The sequence below is a fragment of the Mesoplodon mirus genome (genome assembly GCF_964341445.2).
Source record: "Mesoplodon mirus genome assembly, chromosome: 15".
NCBI lineage: Eukaryota > Metazoa > Chordata > Mammalia > Artiodactyla > Ziphiidae > Mesoplodon > Mesoplodon mirus.
The window spans coordinates 24,594,225-24,614,672 of record NC_138991.1 but is presented as its reverse complement, the minus strand read 5'-3'; the positions used below and the strand labels follow the sequence as shown (position 1 = coordinate 24,614,672).

At 36.4% G+C, this 20,448-nt stretch overlaps 2 protein-coding genes across 3 annotated transcripts in view; one reads left to right on the top strand and one right to left on the bottom strand.

Moving 5' to 3' along the window:
- The window catches only part of PIGU (phosphatidylinositol glycan anchor biosynthesis class U), a 240,873-nt gene that overhangs the window by 58,889 nt on the left and 161,536 nt on the right, over positions 1 to 20,448 (bottom strand). The gene's annotated exons all lie outside the window — the stretch shown is intronic.
- ITCH (itchy E3 ubiquitin protein ligase) overlaps positions 1 to 20,448 on the top strand; it is a 123,713-nt gene that overhangs the window by 84,294 nt on the left and 18,971 nt on the right. For both annotated transcript variants that reach the window (XM_082644639.1, XM_082644640.1), the window contains 6 exons: positions 1,603 to 1,672; positions 7,124 to 7,208; positions 10,643 to 10,771; positions 14,974 to 15,046; positions 15,903 to 15,974; positions 18,669 to 18,757. In XM_082644639.1, the coding sequence (XP_082500765.1) occupies positions 1,603 to 1,672; positions 7,124 to 7,208; positions 10,643 to 10,771; positions 14,974 to 15,046; positions 15,903 to 15,974; positions 18,669 to 18,757 (518 nt within the window). The remainder of the gene's footprint in view (positions 1 to 1,602; positions 1,673 to 7,123; positions 7,209 to 10,642; positions 10,772 to 14,973; positions 15,047 to 15,902; positions 15,975 to 18,668; positions 18,758 to 20,448) is intronic.

Below are 20,448 nucleotides of genomic sequence, written 5' to 3'. Positions count from 1 at the left end.
GGTTACGGGGCAGTAGATGCTCATACACCTAGCATTTTTAACCTCAGAATGGATGATGGATCGCTGTGTAATGGCTCTGGCCCATGGCTTCATTGTGCCTGTACCCCCCACCTTATCTGTCCAGGGAGAGCCTGTGGGATAGGCTTGGATCTTAGAAAATTATCAAAACAGATTGTCATATGCCAGACTACTCCGACCTGTTCTGTAACCAGGGTTCAAACCTTGTGTAGTGTTTCTCCTTGGTTACCCTGTTTTCATTATTGTGTCTGTCAGGAGGAGCAAGGCCACTGCTTGACAGGTCTGTCTTCCAAGAGCTTTTAAATGAGAAATGGAATATCTCTCATATGCTTTTAAAACTTTTTCAGTCAGTTAACCTAGTTGCTGTAATAAGTCATTGACATGGGGGCGGGGGTTGGGCCGGGAAAGACTGACAGTGGGGGAAACTGCTATAAATTTAGACTTTAGAGACTAAACCAAATGCAGTATGATGACTTTGTTTGGATTCTGATTTGACCCAGTAAGCAACCAGAGGCATTTAATTAGGGATTGTATATTAGATGATAAAATTAACATAGATTCTTTGCTAGGTGTGATAATGATATTGTGGTTGTGTAAGAAAATGTTCACAAATTTTAGAAAGGCATACTAAAATACATAGGAGTGAAATGATGACTGATTTTTTTTTTTTGCTTCAGCAAAGAATATGGAAGAAAAATAAAGAAATGTGGCAGTTTTGGTAATTGTTGACTCTTGTTGCTGGGTATATGGGGTGCACTGTCTTATTTTACTTGTGAGTTTTTTTTCCATAATTTTTTTTGAAGCAGTTAGTCTATTATTTATTTGCCTTATCTTACTTAAAGGAGAAAGGGCTTAACCACATCTTACTGAAAGACCACGAAGTATCCCCCACTTCATTATACATTTAAACTAAAACATAGTCATTACCTCTTCACACTACTCAGTATGACTTCTGCTTCTCTTTTTCCAGTGGTTTACTCCTACTTTCCTTTTATCTAACCAAACCTCTCTCTCCACCAATGTGATAATTTCAAACAAATTTAAGAAATTTTCTATACAGTTCTAGGCTTGTCAGCTCCTTCCAACTGGAATTCTTTTCTTTTACTCATCTGACAGCCTGTTCTTCCTGCTCCCCCAACTCTCTTCTCGCAATTCTTTGTATATACCATGTCCTGTATATGATACTCTATTTTTGAGTTACAAATACAAAATTTTTCTTAACCAGCTGATGACTCTGAGTACTGTTATTTATAAGTGACTCTTGGGGGATTTATGTATTTCTCTAATTTACTGATTTGGAGCTAAAGAAGGGGAAAAAATGGTCATTTGGGTGTAAAATTACTTGTAATATTTGAATTTCAAATAGTTTCAAATGTTAAATAATGTTGACAAAGTTTTTTTCTTCATGAGAGTGCATTGGCTTTTATTCTTGACTGTGTCATACTTCTCTAAGATGTGAACTCTGTAAGAGTATGTTATGTTGCACATGGCCAGGGAAAGGCATATCAGAATTCATAAGCCTGCTCTCAAGTTATCTGTTTAAGTTGTTCATTATTTCACCATTTTGGGGGTTGTTCTTTTTAGAATCAAGACTTGTTTGCTACATCACAAAATAAAGAATTTGATCCCCTGGGTCCCCTGCCACCTGGATGGGGTAAGTCACATGGATTTTTAAATTGAATTCAGTTATTTCAACAATTAGGTATTTATGGATGGATGATATACCTTGCGCTTGCTTGAGTGAATATCTGGAAAGCTTTTGGGGTGTGTTGGTTTAATTCAGAGTGCCAAATAGGTATTTAATTCCCCAAAAGTTCTAAGTTACTCTTCTAAAATATAAAAATATTTTGCCCACTCAGCATAAGAAGAAATGGATTATGATACACATGAAAATCTGGATGGACCTCAAGGGGCATTATGCTTAGTGAAAAAAATCCATTTCAAAATATTGTATACTGTGTTATTCAATGTATATAACATTCTTGAAATGACAAAACTATAGAGATGAGAAATAGATTAGTAGTTGCCAGGAGACAGAGCCACTGGTAGGTGGTTACAAATATAGGAGGTAACGTAAGTGGTTCGTATGTAGTGGTGGAACAGTTCTATATCTTGACCATGGTTGTGATTACACAGATCTGTACATGGAATAAAAGTGCATAGCACTATATATTTACAAAAATGAATTCAAACTTTAAAAATTAGTGAAAATTGAATAAAGTTTGTAGTCAACAGTAATGTACCAATGTCAATTTTCTGATTTTGATATTGTGCTATAGCTACATAAAATGTCACCATTGGAGGAAACTGGTTGAAGGGGGTATATGAGATTCTTTGAACAATTTTTGCAGTATGCTGTAATACTTATTTCAAAATAAAAAGCTTTAAAGATTATTTTGATTGTATTGGTGCTTCGAAAACATAGTTCAGAGGTTGATTGAGTTGATGTTATCTGAAAGAACAGTGGAAGGGGGAACATATTGGGGTGGTGACTTTGTGTCCTGCATGAGCATGCTCTGTTATCAAGTATCTTAGTTATTAAAACTTTTTATAGACTTTAAGATGAGCCTGCCCTACCAGATTATTTTATATCCATTATATAAGTCATAGAGCTGTAGCAAGTTTCCGGAGTAAACACGGCAATATAGAAACAGTTTTGCACGGGAGAGAAAGAGAATATAGAAAGTGCAAAACAGCAAAGTAAAGCCATTTATGGAACCAGTTTAAGTTTTATCTTCAAGAGCTGCAGATATTTCAGAAAGTGATATTTCTAGTCTTGTTGGGAAACATCAGTTTCTAAGATAGATTGCTCTAGCATTACTTCATTTAGGAATGGAGGGGAAAAATTGATGTCAAGGTCGCATGAATCTGGGCAATAAATGATACTGGCTGTGTAAGCCTGCTTTTCAGTTACCCCATTGCCCTTAAAGATATTTATCCCTAGCATTCCTAGGAGTCAAAGAAGTAAAAAAATATAATAGTTCATAGTTATAACTATTATTGTCACTAGCTTGTAGCAAAGGGAAGGCATATGAAAGTTGTGAATTTCTGTCTTTACCAGTGTCTGGTAGTTTAGTAAGGAGTCTTTTGGATCTGTGGGAGCCTTGTAATGGACAGTTTATTATTGGTATGAAGTACTTCAGAAGAAGGGATGTTGTTCTTTTGAGGCATATTGAACTAGACCTGCTTGGTTGCATTCCCAGACCTGGATGGTCTTCTCAGCTTTATTTCTAGAGTTGTTTTATGTTTGTGTTACAGAGGAGAAATGATATACCTGTAGGTCATGTATTCATCCTCTTAATTTTAGTGCAGAAAAACCATGACCTGATTGGCTTTTGTTAGAAACACAAACTATTTTGCTCCTTCTCCATGGCAGCTGTTAAGAAAAATTGTTTCTCGCTCATAGAAGCATGAATTGCAGGCTATGTTGCCTTTATTTCTAAAGCTTTTCCTGCAAATCTGGTCCTTGTCTTCTGTATTTATTATTATCTTCAACATCAGTATTTCTCATTTTTACTTTAGCCAACAACACCTCCATAAAATACTGCCTCAAGAGACCCAATTCCAGCTTATGTATGTTATCAGAATTTTGCCTTGGTTATTTTACATTCTGCTTATTTTTAGGTTTCACACTCCTGAAGTTGAAGTGCAACCCCTCCCCCTTTTTAAATGAGTTCACGATCATTCTATTATTCAGACTGATCACTGCTTTATGATTCTCTGCCTTTGGGGCATATGCATTATTTGTTGAGCCAGTGACCACACTGGTACTATCACAAATGAGAACCACCCAATAGACCCTCAGCATTGATCCAGGAAATAAAATCCCAGTTTACAGCCTGTGTTGATGTTCTAAAATTGTTAGCATTATTTTTGTGACACCGTGTATTTTTAAATCCAGCTTCTTCACCCTTTCAGACTTCTGTATGCTAGGACTAGACATTACTACCTTACAAGCTGACAGTGAAGAATTTTTAACACCTGCAAACTATAGAGGCTGGAGAACAAAGAATACTTTTGGTTCAACGATATAGTCTAATAGGGCTTTGTATAGCGGGTTTACCCATCAAGTATAAAGCTATTTTCTCATTTTCAGAGTTGCTATGAAAAAATACATAGAACAACAGGAAGCTTCTGTTTTTCAGTGCTTTATTCATCAAGTCAGGAAGTGGTTTGATGTGCGTTCAGGCTTGGTGTTCAGTTATTTAGAAATTGTTTATCATGTGGTTTTTTGAACGAAGTAAGAAATCAGCTCTGTAGTCACAGTACTTCTCACTAAGCAGGTGAGCCTTCAGTTTGCAAGCGCATCACCTTTGAAATTTTGGTTTTCACAGCCTCTTCCAAGAAATGCTTTTATCAGTACTATATACTTAGAACAAACATAGAAATAAGTTTTCTATTAACTTTATCTTACCTCATGTTAGCTTTTTTTTTTGTTTTGTTGGTTTTTTGTTTTTGTTTTAAAAATGTTTTTAAGCTTTTATTTAGAAAGGCTACCTAGTAAAATCACAACTACAAAGTGTGTGAGCTATAATCTAAGTGCACAAACTAAATATTTAAAATGTCAAACAGATGTTTTTCACTGAAAAAAATCTGCTTGGTTAAGACAGTTAAAAATGAGGGACTTCTTGGTGGTCCAGTGGGTAAGTCTCTGTGCTCCCAGTGTAGGGGGCCCGGGTTTGATCCCTGGTCAGGAAACTAGATCCCACATGCATGCCGCAGCTGAGAGTTTGCATGCCGTAACTAAGAAGTCCGCATGCCACAACTAAAGAGCCTGCACGCTGCAGTGAAGATCCTGTGTGCCACAACTAAGACCCAGTGCAGTCTAAATAAATAAATATTTTTTTTTTTAAAAAGACATTTAAAATGATAAAACCAAAGCACACAAAAAAAGTTCAGGAATAAGGCAAAACTACACCAAAGCCTTAAATCTGTTCATCTGAAAAGAAAGAAAAAGGAATATCTCCATGCCATCCCTAGCTTCATGCCACCATTCAGTAAACACTGACCATGGATAAGAAGAGGGTGTCCTTAGCTGAGGTCAGTAACTCACCAGCTCTGATGTGGTTGGCAGGGTGCTCAGACTTCAGAACCATTGGAGAACCCAGGCAGTGACTCTGTTCATGTTAGCTTTTTGAAGAGAGAATATCTGGCCCTGAAATCTGAACTTACGTGGCAGTTAAAAGGTGAATATACACTCAACTATGCACTTAGGATATTAATTTTAGATTATAAAAGTTAGTTAAAAATTACTTGCACACAAGAAATTTATTAATTCTGTAAGTGTATTTAAAAATTTAAATTTGACTGCCAAGAACATTAACTTATTTTGTTATTATGTAGCTACAACTGTGTAGCACTGTGTGGGTGCTTCTTTTTGCCTCAGAGACAGCTCTTAAAGTTGGTTACATGTTTCCACACTCAAGGTTCCATGACCGGCAAAGCCATTTTTATTATTCAGGATGTGTCAGAAGATGCAGAGTCCATTTTCTGTATATTATACACTCTGGAAGTTCTATTTCCATTTTAGCTCAGCTGGTATAGAAACTACCTGAGATGTCAGGAGCAGATTCATGATGCCAATATATCCCTTCTGTGCCACCTCTACCCCAACCCCTACCCCCTGCCCCCAGTATCATCACTGCTACTTGCGATCATGGAGTCAGTCCTGGAGATAAGTTAAAAGTTACCAAACACTAACTTTACGAGGCTATATAATTTGGCCTAACACTCATCTGCAATATCTTGCTTAAAGAAAGATCCAAAGGATCTAAATAAATGTTGTTTGAAAAACATATGAACTTTCAAACCATAGGAAATAAAAATTGGCTTTATCACCATGGAGTTAAGCTTAAATTTTTTTTTTTTTGAAAATTGCTAATTTTAAGATAACCGTGCTTTGTAAAATGTGGGAATCCATTTCATACTATTGAATACTTCAGTTTTCATTTTTAGACATCTTTGCCAAATTTAAAAGATTCAGACACCGGAAGAGACCGTTCTTTTGAAGAATTAATTTGTAATGGAGCAGAGAAGTCAATAGTTCAAGACAACAGAACTAGTATTAATATTAACATTTCAAAACTATTTGGTTATTGAAAGAGAAAATAATATCCACACATCTTGTAAACCTTAATGAGAAATCCCAGAGAAGCGGGGCAAATTGTGTAGAATGGGTATAAGAAAACAAGGAGAATTCTAAAGCAAGAGGCAGGTGGGTAAACAAGCAGCTGCTTCAGATACAGTAACTTAAAGAGCCGAGCCCTTCTGCCCAACCCTTGTGTAAAAAGTTACTATAGATATTTAGGATTTGGAAACTGGTTGTATTAAGAAACAGGATATATTTTGAAACAGTGTCTTTTCTAGTTGAATAATGCCTAGCATATAGCAAAGAAACAATTAAGTTATATCCCCCCATTGTATTTTAAGAAATGAGATGGTGTGATATGAAAAAAATCTCTGAATTCAGATGTCAGTTTCCACCCTCTAGCTGCTACTTAATTCTGAAATTTGGGGCAGATCACTAAGCCTGTCTGAGTTACCATATCTTCAAGATAAACGAAAACTTCCTACTCTGTGGGACTTTTAAGGTTAAAATGAGGTCACATATGCAGAGTTAAAACAGTTAATTATTCTTGCTGCTGGTTGGATTGAACAGAACGGTCCTATGGGCAGTACATTGTGAATTATGTCTATTTAGTTTCTAGGAAAGCACCAGGGACCGGTTTTGTGGAAGACAGTTTTTCCAAGGTGGGGGCATGGGTGGTGGTGGTGGTGGGGAATGGTTCATGCGGTCATGCGAGCCAGCAAGCAATGGGGAGCAGCAGACGAAGCTTCACTTGCTCACCCTCTGCTCACCTCTTCCTAACAGGCTGAGGACCCAGGGGTTGGGGACCCCTGTTCTAGGATAAAATGATATTTTATAACTTGAGTAAGTATGTGGATTTAATAGTGAGAGAATAAATTAAATCTTTAAAGTTGTGATTTTAAAACTACAAAATCAACAGAGCAGCGAGAAAGGGGCAAAATCAGCTCATCTTATTTTAATTTGAAGAAGGAGACTATGCCAACTCTAATGCTTTGCCTTTTTTCGTTTGTTTTAAAGAGAAGAGAACGGACAGCAATGGTAGAGTATATTTTGTCAACCACAATACTCGTATTACACAATGGGAAGACCCCAGAAATCAAGGGTAAGAACTTGCAGTTATTAGTGTATAGATAACTTCTTAAAGATTGTACCCTATTTCCAACTCAGTTATGAAAAAGATCAAACCTACATATTCTTTCCCCAAAGGCCTTAATTACCCATATACTTAAGAAAGAGAAAAAATTACAGTATTACTTCCATATAATGAATGTGGGTTTCTTGAGAGTACAGGGGGGAAAAAAACCTCGCTGGTATATACAAATACGTGTGTGTGTGTGCGTGTGTGCGTGTGTGTATGTGTGTTTCCCCCCAAAAAATACCTGTTTGTTACTAAGACCATACGTACGTGTGTGTGTGTGTGTGTGTGTGTGTTTTCCCCCAAAAAATACCTGTTTGTTACTAAGACCAGATTACTAATTCTGAAGTGGGGTTTTGCAACCTGACATCTCTGGAATTCAGGGAGTATATGACTTAGAGGGGAAAAATACATATTCATTTTCAGTAACCTTTACCTGAAACTGAGTGTTCTTTCCATTATGATTGAGGCCACAACCATAATATTAGAACTAACAATGCCTAGGACTTTGCCACCAGTAGAAATCACAGGTTTTTAATATCTTTCTGCAGTTGTTGCAGATATCTCAATATATTGTTTACACACATCATTATAAGAACTTGCTAGTTAATAAGCCACTAAAGAGATACATTATTTATTATAAGTTTGGCTTTTTAATATTTATTATGTATATGTAATTGTTTTTCTTTATAACATTATGTGATAGTGTATGTATTAGTTTGCTAGAGCTGCTTTAACAAAGTACCACAAACTGAGTGACTTAAACAACAGAAACTTGTCTTATACATATTTTAGGAAGCTAGATAGAAGTTCAAGGTCAAGTTGTCAGCAGAGCTATGCTCCCTCTGAAGGCACTAGGAAAGGATGTGTTCCAGGTCTCTCTTCTATCTTTGATAGTTCCTTGGCTTGTGCAGCGTACCTCCAGTGGCATTCTTCCTGTATGCATGTCTCAAGGTCCAAATTTCCCCCTTTAATAAGGACATTGATCATACTGGATTAATGGCCCACCTTATTCCAGCATGATCTCATCTAATTACATCTTTAATAACCCTGTTTCCAAATAAGGTTGCATTCTGAGGTACTGAGGGTTAGGATTTCAGCAGAATAATTTGTGGGTTGACACAGTTCAGCCCATAGCAGTATGTAATGCTATGTGTTTATCAGATTTCCAAAGGGTTCCATTCTGCAGGGAATTTGGTAAGCTATATAGTCAGAAGGCACAGTCCCCACAAAATTGTCCTCACTTAAGACATCAGGCACAAGCTGGGAGGTCTCCAAGACTACTCTCACTTCAGACTGACTGACTACAAATTTACCCAACCACTTTCAGGTTCAATAACTCACTAGAGAGACTAGAACTCTCTGAAACCTCTTATACTCACAGCATCCTTTATTACAGGGAAAGGATACAAACTAGAACCAACAGAAGGAAGAGATGTATAGAGCAGAATCTTAGAGGATTCCAAATGCCCAGAATTGATGTGGAACAGTATGTGTTGAGTATTGCCAACCAGGGAATCTCACCCTAGTCTCTAGTATCCAGAGTTTTTACTGGGGCTCCATCATGTACTGCCTGCATAGCTAACCTTTAGTTTCCAGCTCTTCCCCACAGTTTGGGCTAATACCTATAGTGTCTAGTTACTCCAGAGGTTAGAGCTGATATGGCATATTCCAAAGCCTCCCTCATAAATCACAGGATTGACGGTCTGGTGTTCGAATCCCCTAAGCAAACAAAGATACACTTGACAGGCAGGACATTCCAGAGGCCTAGAGATCATCTCCCAGTAGCTGAGGGCAGAGGTCTGACCTCTCTTTGGGCATGATTAAATCTTCACATCTACCATAGGTCAGGGTTTTAAGAACCTCTATTTTAAAGGTGTGCTTTAAATTTAAAATCTATTTCTGGGTGCCAGCAAATCACAACATTTTATGGAGTTATGGTATTTAACAAGTATTTTCAATTTCTTAAAAAGGAATAATTAAGAATTTTATAAGTAACATTTCTGATTTCTCTTTAAAATTCTATCACTAAGGATAGAATAGACCATGTCACCTTTCTGTAAATTGCTACCATTTTTTGTTCCCCCTTGGACCTTTAAAGTTTCAGACCTAAAGTCCGAATCATATTTTTATAAATAATACAAATGACCCAGTTCTATCCAATTTGTTTTCAAGAAAACAACTTGTTACTGAGCCCATCTTGCAAATATGATTACAACAAATGAGAAGTGTTATCTTCTTAAATTTTTAGTAGTCTGTTTTGTCTGACATTTGTATTTAGTTCTGTAAATATAGTTAAATGTTCTTAGCTTTTTGACATAGTTCACAAAGTACTGTTCTAGGCAATGGTTCTAAGCCTTTTGTTCTTCTGAAGTACACTTGAGGAAAGTGACACTCCTGTCAGCAGTAGTGGCTCTCTAAAACAGTGAGATTAAATGCCTCTAACCTTTCCTTTTCTTCCTTTCTGATGTGAACTTGAACATTTCCATTGCTTTGCCTGCCTTCTCACCAAACCCACCAGATGAGAAAAATGAAACTGTAGAATAGAGAAAAATGAACTGGAAAATATGGATGAAACTTGGAACACTGAAGTTTAGAGAGATTAAGCAAATAATAAAATAATACCTAAAGATAGGTATTAAGGAAGTGGGTAGGAATACTCCATTAAGAACATTTGAGTTGCCTTAACAGGAATAATAGAGATTCTGGACAAGGCGAAAGGCTTCACTTGGAGGTTTGACAGACCGTGTCTTGTTTAGGGAAATGGTGAGTAGGCGTACACTACACAGGGTTCATGGAAAGGAGTTGGAGGTAGAGTGCAGACGTAAAACTGAAAGGAAACATAGAGGGTAGAGTATCGAGACAGTGAGGGCCAAATGGAGGACTTTAGGTCTTATAATTGGTTAGTGGTGAATAGTGAGATCACTTTTAGAAGAGAACGAATTTGTTCAGATCTCCGTTTTAGTACTCTGTCAGCAATGTGAAATATGAGTATAGGACCAGAGTGAGACTAGAGGCAGCAAAACCAGTTAGACTGCTGTTATGAAAGTTTAAAAGAGAGATGAATAAAGCCAGAGTAAGGATGGTTGGTGCTGGTGATTGAAAACAGTGATGAACATGAAGACTTCTAAGGCAGAATTGGGAGAACTTGGTTACTATGAGATGTTTAGGCAGGTAGGGAATACAGGCAAAGTAGATGGAAGAAGACTGGTGGTTGATGGACCTGTTGACATGTTTAACATGCTTGAAGGATTTTAGTAAACAGCCGGAAAATACTGGACTAAATGGTTTTCTAGAAGATTTCTACCGCCTGTATGGGTATTTTTAGTTTCTGTACTTGGCAAACAAGGAATTCTTTAACATTTTTTATTTGTTTATATATGTTTCTGTGTTTCATATAGTCAATTAAATGAAAAGCCCTTACCTGAAGGCTGGGAAATGAGGTTCACAGTAGATGGAATTCCATATTTTGTGGACCACAATAGAAGAACAACCACCTATATAGATCCCCGCACTGGAAAATCTGCCTTGTAAGTTTTCTAAATGTTTTGATTAAAAGTAAAACTGATTCCTAAAATTTTGATATAAAGATCTCAATTACCAAAGAGTGCAATTCTTACTATTTCTTGAGGTGGCTTGCCTGTAGGTCTCTGATCACTAAATGTTTTGTATTTCCATTAGCTTCTTGAATATATTCTCCTAGAGACTTTCCACATTTGTTACCATCTATTCACAGCATTAAATGAGAATGTTTAGAAATTAGCAGTACAGTACTGCTCACCAATTAATCCCTGATTTCTGATACCTACTTTCTTTCATTTCTATCACCTTTTAACTTGAAAACTCCCATTACTTTTTCTTTTCCATTTTTGAAAAGTAACTGTGTTTTGTTGATTTGCTTAATATGTTTTGTTTAGGGTTTTTTTTTTTAATTATGGTCAAATAAGACATAACAAAGTTGACCATTTTAGGTGTATATCTTAGTGGTGTTAAGTACACTTCTTGCTGTGCAGCCATCACCACGATCCATCCCCATCCCCACAAACTTTTTTTTTTTTTTTTTTTGTGGTGCGCAGGCCTCTCACTGTTGTGGCCTCTCCCATTGCGGAGCACAGGCTCCAGACGCGCAGGCTCAGCGGCCATGGCTCACGGGCCTAGCCGCTCTGTGGCATGTGGGATCTTCCCGGACCGGGGCACAAACCCATGTCCCCTGCATCGGCAGACGGACTCTCAACCACTGCGCCACCAGGGAAGCCCTCATTTCTTTTTAAGACTGAATAATACTGCATTTTATGTATTACCATATTTTGTGTATACGTGTGGTTCATGGACATTTGAGTTGTTGCCACCTTTCAGCTATTGTGAATGATGCTGTGAACATGAGGGTACAAATATCTGTTCAAGTTCTTGCTTTCAGTTCTTTTGTGTATATATTCAGAATTAGAATTGTTGAATCAAATGATAATTCTGTGGGTTTTTTTGAGATGTTGCCATACTGTTTTCCACAGTGAATGTACCACTTTACGTTCTCACTGATAGAGCACATGGGTTCCAGTTTTTCCACATCCATACCAACAGTTGTTACTCTGTGTGTGTGTGTGTGTGTGTGTGATGCCATCCTAATTAGTATGAAATGGTATCTCATTGTGGTTTGTATTTCTCTAATGATTCATGATGTTAAGCATCTTTTCATGCACTTATTGACCATTTTTTATATCTTAGAACAAATGTCTATTACAATCCTTTGCCCTTTTTTTTTTTTTTTTTTTTTTTTGCGGTACACGGGCCTCTCACTGTTGTGGCCTCTCCCATTGCGGAGCACAGCTCCGGACGCGCAGGCTCAGCAGCCATGGCTCACGCGCCCAGCCGCTCCGCGGCATGTGGGATCTTCCCGGACCAGGGCACGAACCCATGTCCCCTGCATCAGCAGGCGGACTCTCAACCACTGCGCCACCAGGGAAGCCCCTTTGCCCATTTTTTAATCAGGTTGTTTTTTGTTGAGCTTTAGAAGTTCTCTGTATATTCTGGATATTAATCCCCATCAGATATGTCATTTGCAAATATTTTCTCCCATTCTGTGTATTTCCTAAGCATGTCATAGCTTTAGCTCTTACGTTTAGACCTTGGATTCATTTTCAGTTAATTTTTGTAAATGGTTTTAGTAAGGGTTCAACTTCATTCTTTTGCAAGTGGATATCCAGTTTTGCCAGCACCATTTGTTTAGTGGTCTTGGCACCCTTGTCAAAAACTATTTGACCATATATGTGAAGGTTGATTCCTGGCCTTTCTGTTCTGTTTTTCTGTATGTCTGTGTTTATTCCAGCACCACACTGTTTTGACTGCTGTAGCTTTTACTAAATTTTGAAATCAGGAAATGTGAGTCCTCCAACTTTGTTCTTTTTTGAGATTGTTTTGGCTTTTCAGGGTCCTTTTGAGATTCCATTGAACTTCAGAACGGGTTTTTCTATTTCTGCGGAAAAAAAAAAAAAGCAAAGACATTGGGATTTTGATAAGGATTGCATTGAAGTTTTCTTTGGTTAGTGTTGACACCTTAACAATATTAAGTCTTCTAATCCATGAACATAAGCTGTCTTTACATTTATTTGTCTTCTTTATTTTCTTCCAACAATGTTCTATAGTTTTCATTGTGCAAGTCTTTTACCCCGTTGGTTAAATTGATTCCTAAGTGTTTTATTGTTTTTGATGCTATTTGTAAATGGAATTGTTTTGTAAAATTTCTTTTTCAGATTGTTGATTGTTAGTGTATAGGATTTTTGTGTGCTTTGTGTTCTACTTTGTTGAATTTACTTACTAGTTCTAACAGGTTTTTTCGTCTGGAGTCTTTAGGGTTTTTTATATTTAAGATCATATCATCTTCAAACAGAAATGTTTTCTTCTTCCTTTCCAATTTGGATGCCTTTTCTTTTTCTTGCCTAATTGCTCTGGCTAGAACTTCCCATACTGTGTTGAAAAGAAGTGATGAAAGCAGGCAACCTTGCCTTGTTCCAGATCTTAGAGGGAAAGCTTTCATTCTTCCACCATTGAATGTGATGTGAGCTGTGGGATTTTCATGTATAGCTTTTATTATGTTGAGTTGGTTTCCTTCTAGTTGGTTGAATGTTTTTTATCATAAAAGGATATTGAATTTTGTTGAATGCTTTTTTGCATCATTTGAGATGATCGTGTGGTTTTTTCCCCCTTATTAATGTGTGGTGTATTACATTGACTTTTCATGTGTTAAATCATCCTTGCATTCCAGAGATAAGTTCCACTTGGTCAAAAGGATTAAAATGTTAATCCTTTTAATATACTCCTGAATTCAATTTACTAGTATTTTTTTTTAGGATTCTTGCATCTATGTTCATAAGACAGATTGGTCTGTAGTTTTTCTCTTTTTAATTTTGTTAAGCACATTATAAACATACTTTTTAATTTTTTTATTTTAATTAAGTTGTACTCGACATACAATATTGTTTCATTTGTACAATGCAGTTTTGTTTTCATGTAGCACCTTTGTCTGGCTTTAATTTCAGGACATTGCTGACTCTCGTTACTTTTTTTTTTGCGGTACGCGGGCCTCTCACTGTTGTGGCCTCTCCCGTTGCGGAGCACAGGCTCCGGACGCGCAGGCTCAGCGGCCATGGCTCACGGGCCTAGCCGCTCTGCGGCATGTGGGATCTTCCCAGACCGGGGCACAAACCCGTGTCCCCTGCATCGGCAGGCGGACTCTCAACCACTGCGCCACCAGGGAAGCCCGTCGTTACTTTTTTTAATATGCAGAAAATATAAAATTAAACTTTCATGTTTCAAACAGAAACTAGGAATTCAGGCCAATTAGGTATTAATGAAATTAGATATGTAATAAATTACAAATAGATACTGTTGTATCATTAATCTTAGTTACAATTAAGTTTGGGCACATATAGCAGAAAACCCCAAAACAATAGAGGCTTGTATGAAACAGAAGTATATTTCTCTCCATCATTAAAAAATAGTCCAGTGAGACTTAAATAGCATAATACTGAATAATCCATGGCTCAAAGAAGTGCCTCACTAGAAATAAGGAAATTTTTTTTACTTTATGATAATAAAAGCAAAATATCACAATTTGTGGGGTTTAACAAAAGTAGTCTTGGAGGAAGACTTAATTGCTTTAAAGGACTAGATTAGAAAATAGGGTGTAAAATCATTGATCCCTGCTTCCACCTTAAGAAGCTAGAAATAGAAAAGTTAATTAAATACAAAATAAGCGTAAAAGCAGAAGCCAGTGAAATGGAAATGAAAGAACAGAAAAATCAAAGCTACAAGTTGGGTCTTCAAAAATTTAATAATAGTGGTAACCCCTAGTAAACTTGAGAGAAAAAAAGAGAAAAACTGGGAAATGTAGTCTGCCCAAGTAAATCTCAAGATTCTGTTAAGGACAAAGGAGAGAATGGATTCAAGAATAGACACCATTCTCAGACAGAACCTCCTTTACCTAGTCCTGTTATATTTGGCTGTATGTAAGAGAGAATCTCACAACAAGGGCTTTAAAAAGATCAAAGTTTATTTCTGTTTCTTACTTAAAAATAGTCATGGGAATTTTTTTTTTTTTAAAGTGGTGTTAGGAGTATGCTGTACTAGGGCATTTTTGTATTTGACTATTGAGTTCTTAGGGAGTGTGGTATTGTGTTTTCCTTCGATATTTTATCTTACAAGAAGCTATATATGTCATATTAACATTCTTCCTCAGAGACAATGGACCCCAGATAGCCTATGTACGGGACTTCAAGGCAAAGGTTCAGTATTTCCGGTTCTGGTGTCAGGTTAGTATTGGGACTGTATTTCTGTACTCCTTTTATTATGTTGCTTACACAGTCAGTGATTGTGAAAATAATTAACTTGTAGAAAAAGAGGTAAAATGGAGGCATTGAAATTTTTCTCCTATTTTTAGGTCAAAGAAATAGATTTATCCCTTAGATAATTTATGGTTTCTCTTGTCCAGAAGAATAAATTTGAAACCATTTGAATAAGGAAACATTGCTACTCATTCCAGTACTCATTATTTTTAGATTGGAGAAATCTTCAAACAAATGAGTTAAAACATTTCTGATGTGTAAATTATAACCAGCTCCTTTCATATCTAGCATTTGATTGATATAAATGACGTTGATAGATCCGTACATATGTATCACTTTGATAGATACATTAGTACATATATATGGTTATATTCAGAGTATGTTTAATAACAGACGTGATTAGTTATTTCTGATGTATTATAAATGTTTACTGAATTAATGATTTCTTTATGGGGTCTAAATAAAATTAATGGACTAGTCAAAGTGTTACTATGATGAATATTTTTAAACTTCAAACTCTTGTACTGGGCCTGTGCAAGCAAAAAGAATTTGAATTACCTTTTTGAAAATTTAAAGATTTGTTTGACTCATTAAGTAATCACTGTGCCTACGACATCTTGCTTTCTTCTGTTTCTTATGTATCAGATGATCTATAATTAGCATGAATACTCACAAATGCATGGTTAAACATTATTAAATAAAAGTTCATATTCATAGTCTACTTGTTACTGTAAGCAAAAAAGTAAGTAAAATTTTACCCTTTTGGTTTTTTGATAGGCCATTTTAATGGTGAGAGTTGACTTAAGACATTCTTATATTTCAGCAACTGGCCATGCCACAGCACATAAAGATTACAGTGACAAGAAAAACATTGTTTGAGGATTCCTTTCAGCAGGTACTGTTTCATCCACTTAATGGTTTGCCCCCTGGCTTCCAGCCCAAAACCTTTTGGTGCTAGCAGTTCAAACACTTTGGAACTTTTTGAGATGGAGTCCTTGAATTTTTTAAGTCTAATCTCATTGCCAGCTACCTTAGTACTTAAAATTTAGGAAAATGCAGATAGCTTTGTGTGTGTGTTTTGTGTATGTGTATGTTCTGTGCTTTTGAAATGTCAGAGTAACTTAGTATTAGTTTCAGGTTTCCATTTCTAAGCTCAGTGTTTGATTTGAAATAGATATTTAAGTAAAAAAATAGGCTTTTGGTAGACAAAAGTCTGGAAGTACTATATGAACATACTGGATACAGATAGAAAAAGAGAGGAGAAGACTTTGTTTTGTTTTTTGGTTTTTTTTTTGCGATACGCGGGCCTCTCACTGTTGTGGCCCCTCCTGCTGCGGAGCACAGGCTCCGGATGCGCAGGCTCAGTGGCAATGGTTCTCGGGCCCAGCTGCTCCGTGCCATGTGGGATCTTCCCAGACCGGGGCACGAACCCACGTCCCCTGCATCGGCAGGCGGACTCTCAACCACTGCGCCACGAGGGAAGCCCAAGACTTTGTTTTTATACTTCTGTATTGCTTGCATTTTTATAATCATATTTACTCCTATAATTTAAAGAATTTTTTATGTAGTAAAAAATGTAATTGGTCATTGATGACAATATCTAAAAATAATGTTTTCAGGAGTAGTCAACAAATGTTTTAGCTGTCCTCAGAACCTGAGTTAATTTACTACTTACCTTTATTTTACAACTTTGTTTACCAACCAATTACAGCTAAGTATTAAGTGATTTTGATATATTAAAATGACCAGTGGAAAAAAATGTCTTAATATGCAAACATCCAGTGCGTCCTTGTTTTATGGCCAGATGTGGTTGTGATTCTTTATTATCAAACCCTTATGATAATTTTGGTAGCTACAGCTTTGAGAAGTGTTAAACCGAATGCAAAGGGAAAAGAGATTGTCTGAGATAGTTGACAATAGCTGTCTACTTACTTTCAGAAACAATTATATATATTCTTTACTAATGGGACTTCAGTTATTAACATTGAAGGGAAATGCCAGTTGGCATCCTGCTAAGTAGGAGCAGATATTTTTTTAGGAGCAGAGCTTGACTAAGGCCACTTAGAGAATTATGAGTCATTCTCTTGATCTGATGTAAGCAAGGCTCCAAGGCCATTCTCTACCCCGTGATTACCTATTTTACTATGCAGTCACTGAGTAGTCAGTCTCTGGTGGGCCAGTTTCTTGGAGCATAACTTGCCGATAGCAGTGCTGAAAAGATGCGAACATGAGTAAATGTCCCTTTAGCTATTGATACCTAAAGACTTTCGCAGAATGACAGACCAGATGGTGCTAAAACGTTTTTTTAAAATTGTCACCCTAAACGCTACATCCATCCAATAAATGTGAAATAAAAAGAGAAAAACTTGATTGCTTTGGAAGAGTGACGTATAGCAAAATTAGCATCAGATTTTCTTCATAGCATTTGGATAAAGTTGTTTGGGGTAGTAAGTGTTTTTCTTGACACAGCACAACTGCTTATGGGGGAAATTGCAGGAGAAACATTTCTTTTTTTCCTTCATATTAGGCATTTGGTAAAAGGTATGATTTCAAGGTTTTTTTTTTCCGGGGGGACAGCAAGCGAGATCAGGGACAGCCTTGCGGTTTGGGGAGCAGCCACAGGGACAAGGAATAGCCAGAAGGAACAAGAAATGAACAAAAAGGATAATTTTAACTTATAACATTTCTCATTTGAGTTGCTATATTTCTAGCCTATAGTGTTGTAGAATACTTGTCATAAGTACTGATTTTTTTGTTACATCTGGCATTTTCTTGTTTGAGTGGGATATGAATTCATGAAAGTGTGGGAACTGAAAGAGCCCTAGCATAAGCAGGTCACTTACTGAGCCTCTCTGGATATTTAAATGTGATTGTTCATTCTTATCCTTTCATGAAATAGAATCATTGTATGGACTTTATTCTCTCCAGGCCCTGTCATTTTTTTTCCTAAGAGTAATTAATGTTTGTAATCTTCTACAGGCCCAATTTTGGGCAAGTAATTAAATACTTGTAAAAAGCAAGAACCCAAATGACCTCTTCATTGTAACTCAGTAATGGTACTGTCCTTCAAATATGAAGATGATCTTATTAGCCACTGTAGTAGAATACAAAATTTGAGTAGTTTTTCCAGGTTTCCACTGAGAATGAGTTTTCAAATTAACTATATTTTATCTGCAGCCTCTGTTTTTCATTTCCAAGTTAGCCAGTTAGTTATTATGTGTACCTTTTGGCTATATAACAAACCCAAACCTACCCAAACTAAAAAGGACCTAAGCTCTGCTCATGGTCACAGTTACTCTGCTCTAAGCAAATGAGAGAAGGAACTTTGTCAGTAGTAGGATCATTTAAAAGAAAATTATATATGTATAAAATATACAGAAATATAGATATGTATAATTTATAAAACATTATGAAATTTTAATGTATTTTCTATATGTGTGGTGTTGACCAAACCACAGACACCATTCTATGTCATGGGGAATTTAAGTTACTTATAATGCAGGAGATTTCTAACCTGGAAGTGAGTGGTATAAGGTGTTTCTACTTTTACCGATTCTTTTACTTCCTCTTTTTTTTTTTTTTTTGGTAGATAATGAGCTTCAGTCCCCAAGATCTGCGAAGACGTTTGTGGGTGATTTTTCCAGGAGAAGAAGGTTTAGATTATGGAGGTGTAGCAAGGTAGTGATAATATGAATACTCAGAACTTAGTTCCTTTCCTTCAAAGGTATCATTACACTTTGCTTGCAAGTATTATTTTCTCAATTTTCTGTTTCAGGAAAATGAAATATAGCAAATTTTTGTACCTTTATTAATGTTGCAGTTATAAAATTTCAAGAAACATTAATTCAGCACTTTCTAAGGTACTGCTAGTTGATTTCACCCACACCACTCCTTTAATCCTCAGGATAACTCTGTGAGAGAATTTTGCAGGTAATAATGAGGTTTAGGGACTCACCAAAGACACATAACTAAGTTGTAGAGCCTGGTTGCAAGCTTTACATCATCAAACAAGAAGCCAGTGTTCAGTCCACCACCTCATATCTGTTCCACAGAACATACAAGGCCCTATAGTGTTCAGGTCACTTTCCCCATCACAGATTCCTGATAGAGATAATAGTCATTCAGTTCCCAACTGAGATTAATATATGTTTTGAAAATATAGAAAGCTGTATAAAATAGGAGTTGAAATTATAAATTCTTCTTTCTTAATATTGGAGCTTCTAATCAAACCCCTAGAAGATAGACTCAAGCAGAAATTTGCTTTGCTTATTCCATAACAGTATATCATACCAGGTTAAAAATTTGCATAGTGGTGGCAGTATGGAAAGCCAAGGACTTCGTAGTCAGGACTGGATTTGAATCCTTTTTCTGCACTCAGTAGTATAGCTTGGGGCAAATATCTTCATCTCTAAAATAAGAATGATCATATCTACTTCTCTGGGATTATTGTGAAGAGTAGAAATACTGTTTATTAATATCCTAGTTCAGACCCTGAGTCTTTGTGGGGTCACTAACTGGTGGCTACATTTGAGGGATTTTTACTTAGGTTTTGTTTCAAAGCTCACATTTCAAACGTATGAAGTAATCACAGGTAAATAACAAATATGAATAGAAACATTTTATTTTGTATTAGGTAAAGATAATTCAGGAGGGCAATCATTCATTCTTAACTAGAAAACTAACTAGCAGTATTAAAATACAAGCAGGATTACTACCAGAGGCCATAAACCAACAAGAAAGGAAATCTCAGGCACGAGCTGATACCACATATATTGACCCAGATTCACTCTGCCTACTGTTCTGCCAGACCTTCACCCAAGTTACATAGTTAATAACTATAATCTTACGTTAGTGTTGGTTGGTATTTCCACAGCATTTGAATTAGAGCTTCTCAGTATTTTCTTAATGAATGAGTAGCTTGAATTAAGTGCTTTATTGCCTCTGTGAAATTGGAAGGTTTTTCGTATTTATCTAAGATTTAGAGAGCAGTGGAACTTAATGAGCATCACTGAGGGGCTTTGTAATGGATGGAATAATGTTAGACTTGTTTCAGCTGTTCTAACCACATGGTTCAACAGTGAATTTTAAACTTGCCTATGTATAGTATTTCACTGATTCTAAGACTAAATTTTTCATATTTTAACATCTCTGAAACTGAGATGTGTATTACAATTGGAAAAAATTTTTTAGTGGTTCATCAAATAATGTTGTCTTTAAAGTCAATGATGTCTTAGATTCTTTGAAGTATGCAGTGTGTAAATATCTCTGTACAATAGATGTCAGTTTGTACAGAAGCAGTGAAAATCAATATGAGACTAGAGAAATATCACCATCAGAAGAGTATAGATTCCTGAGAACTTTATAGAACT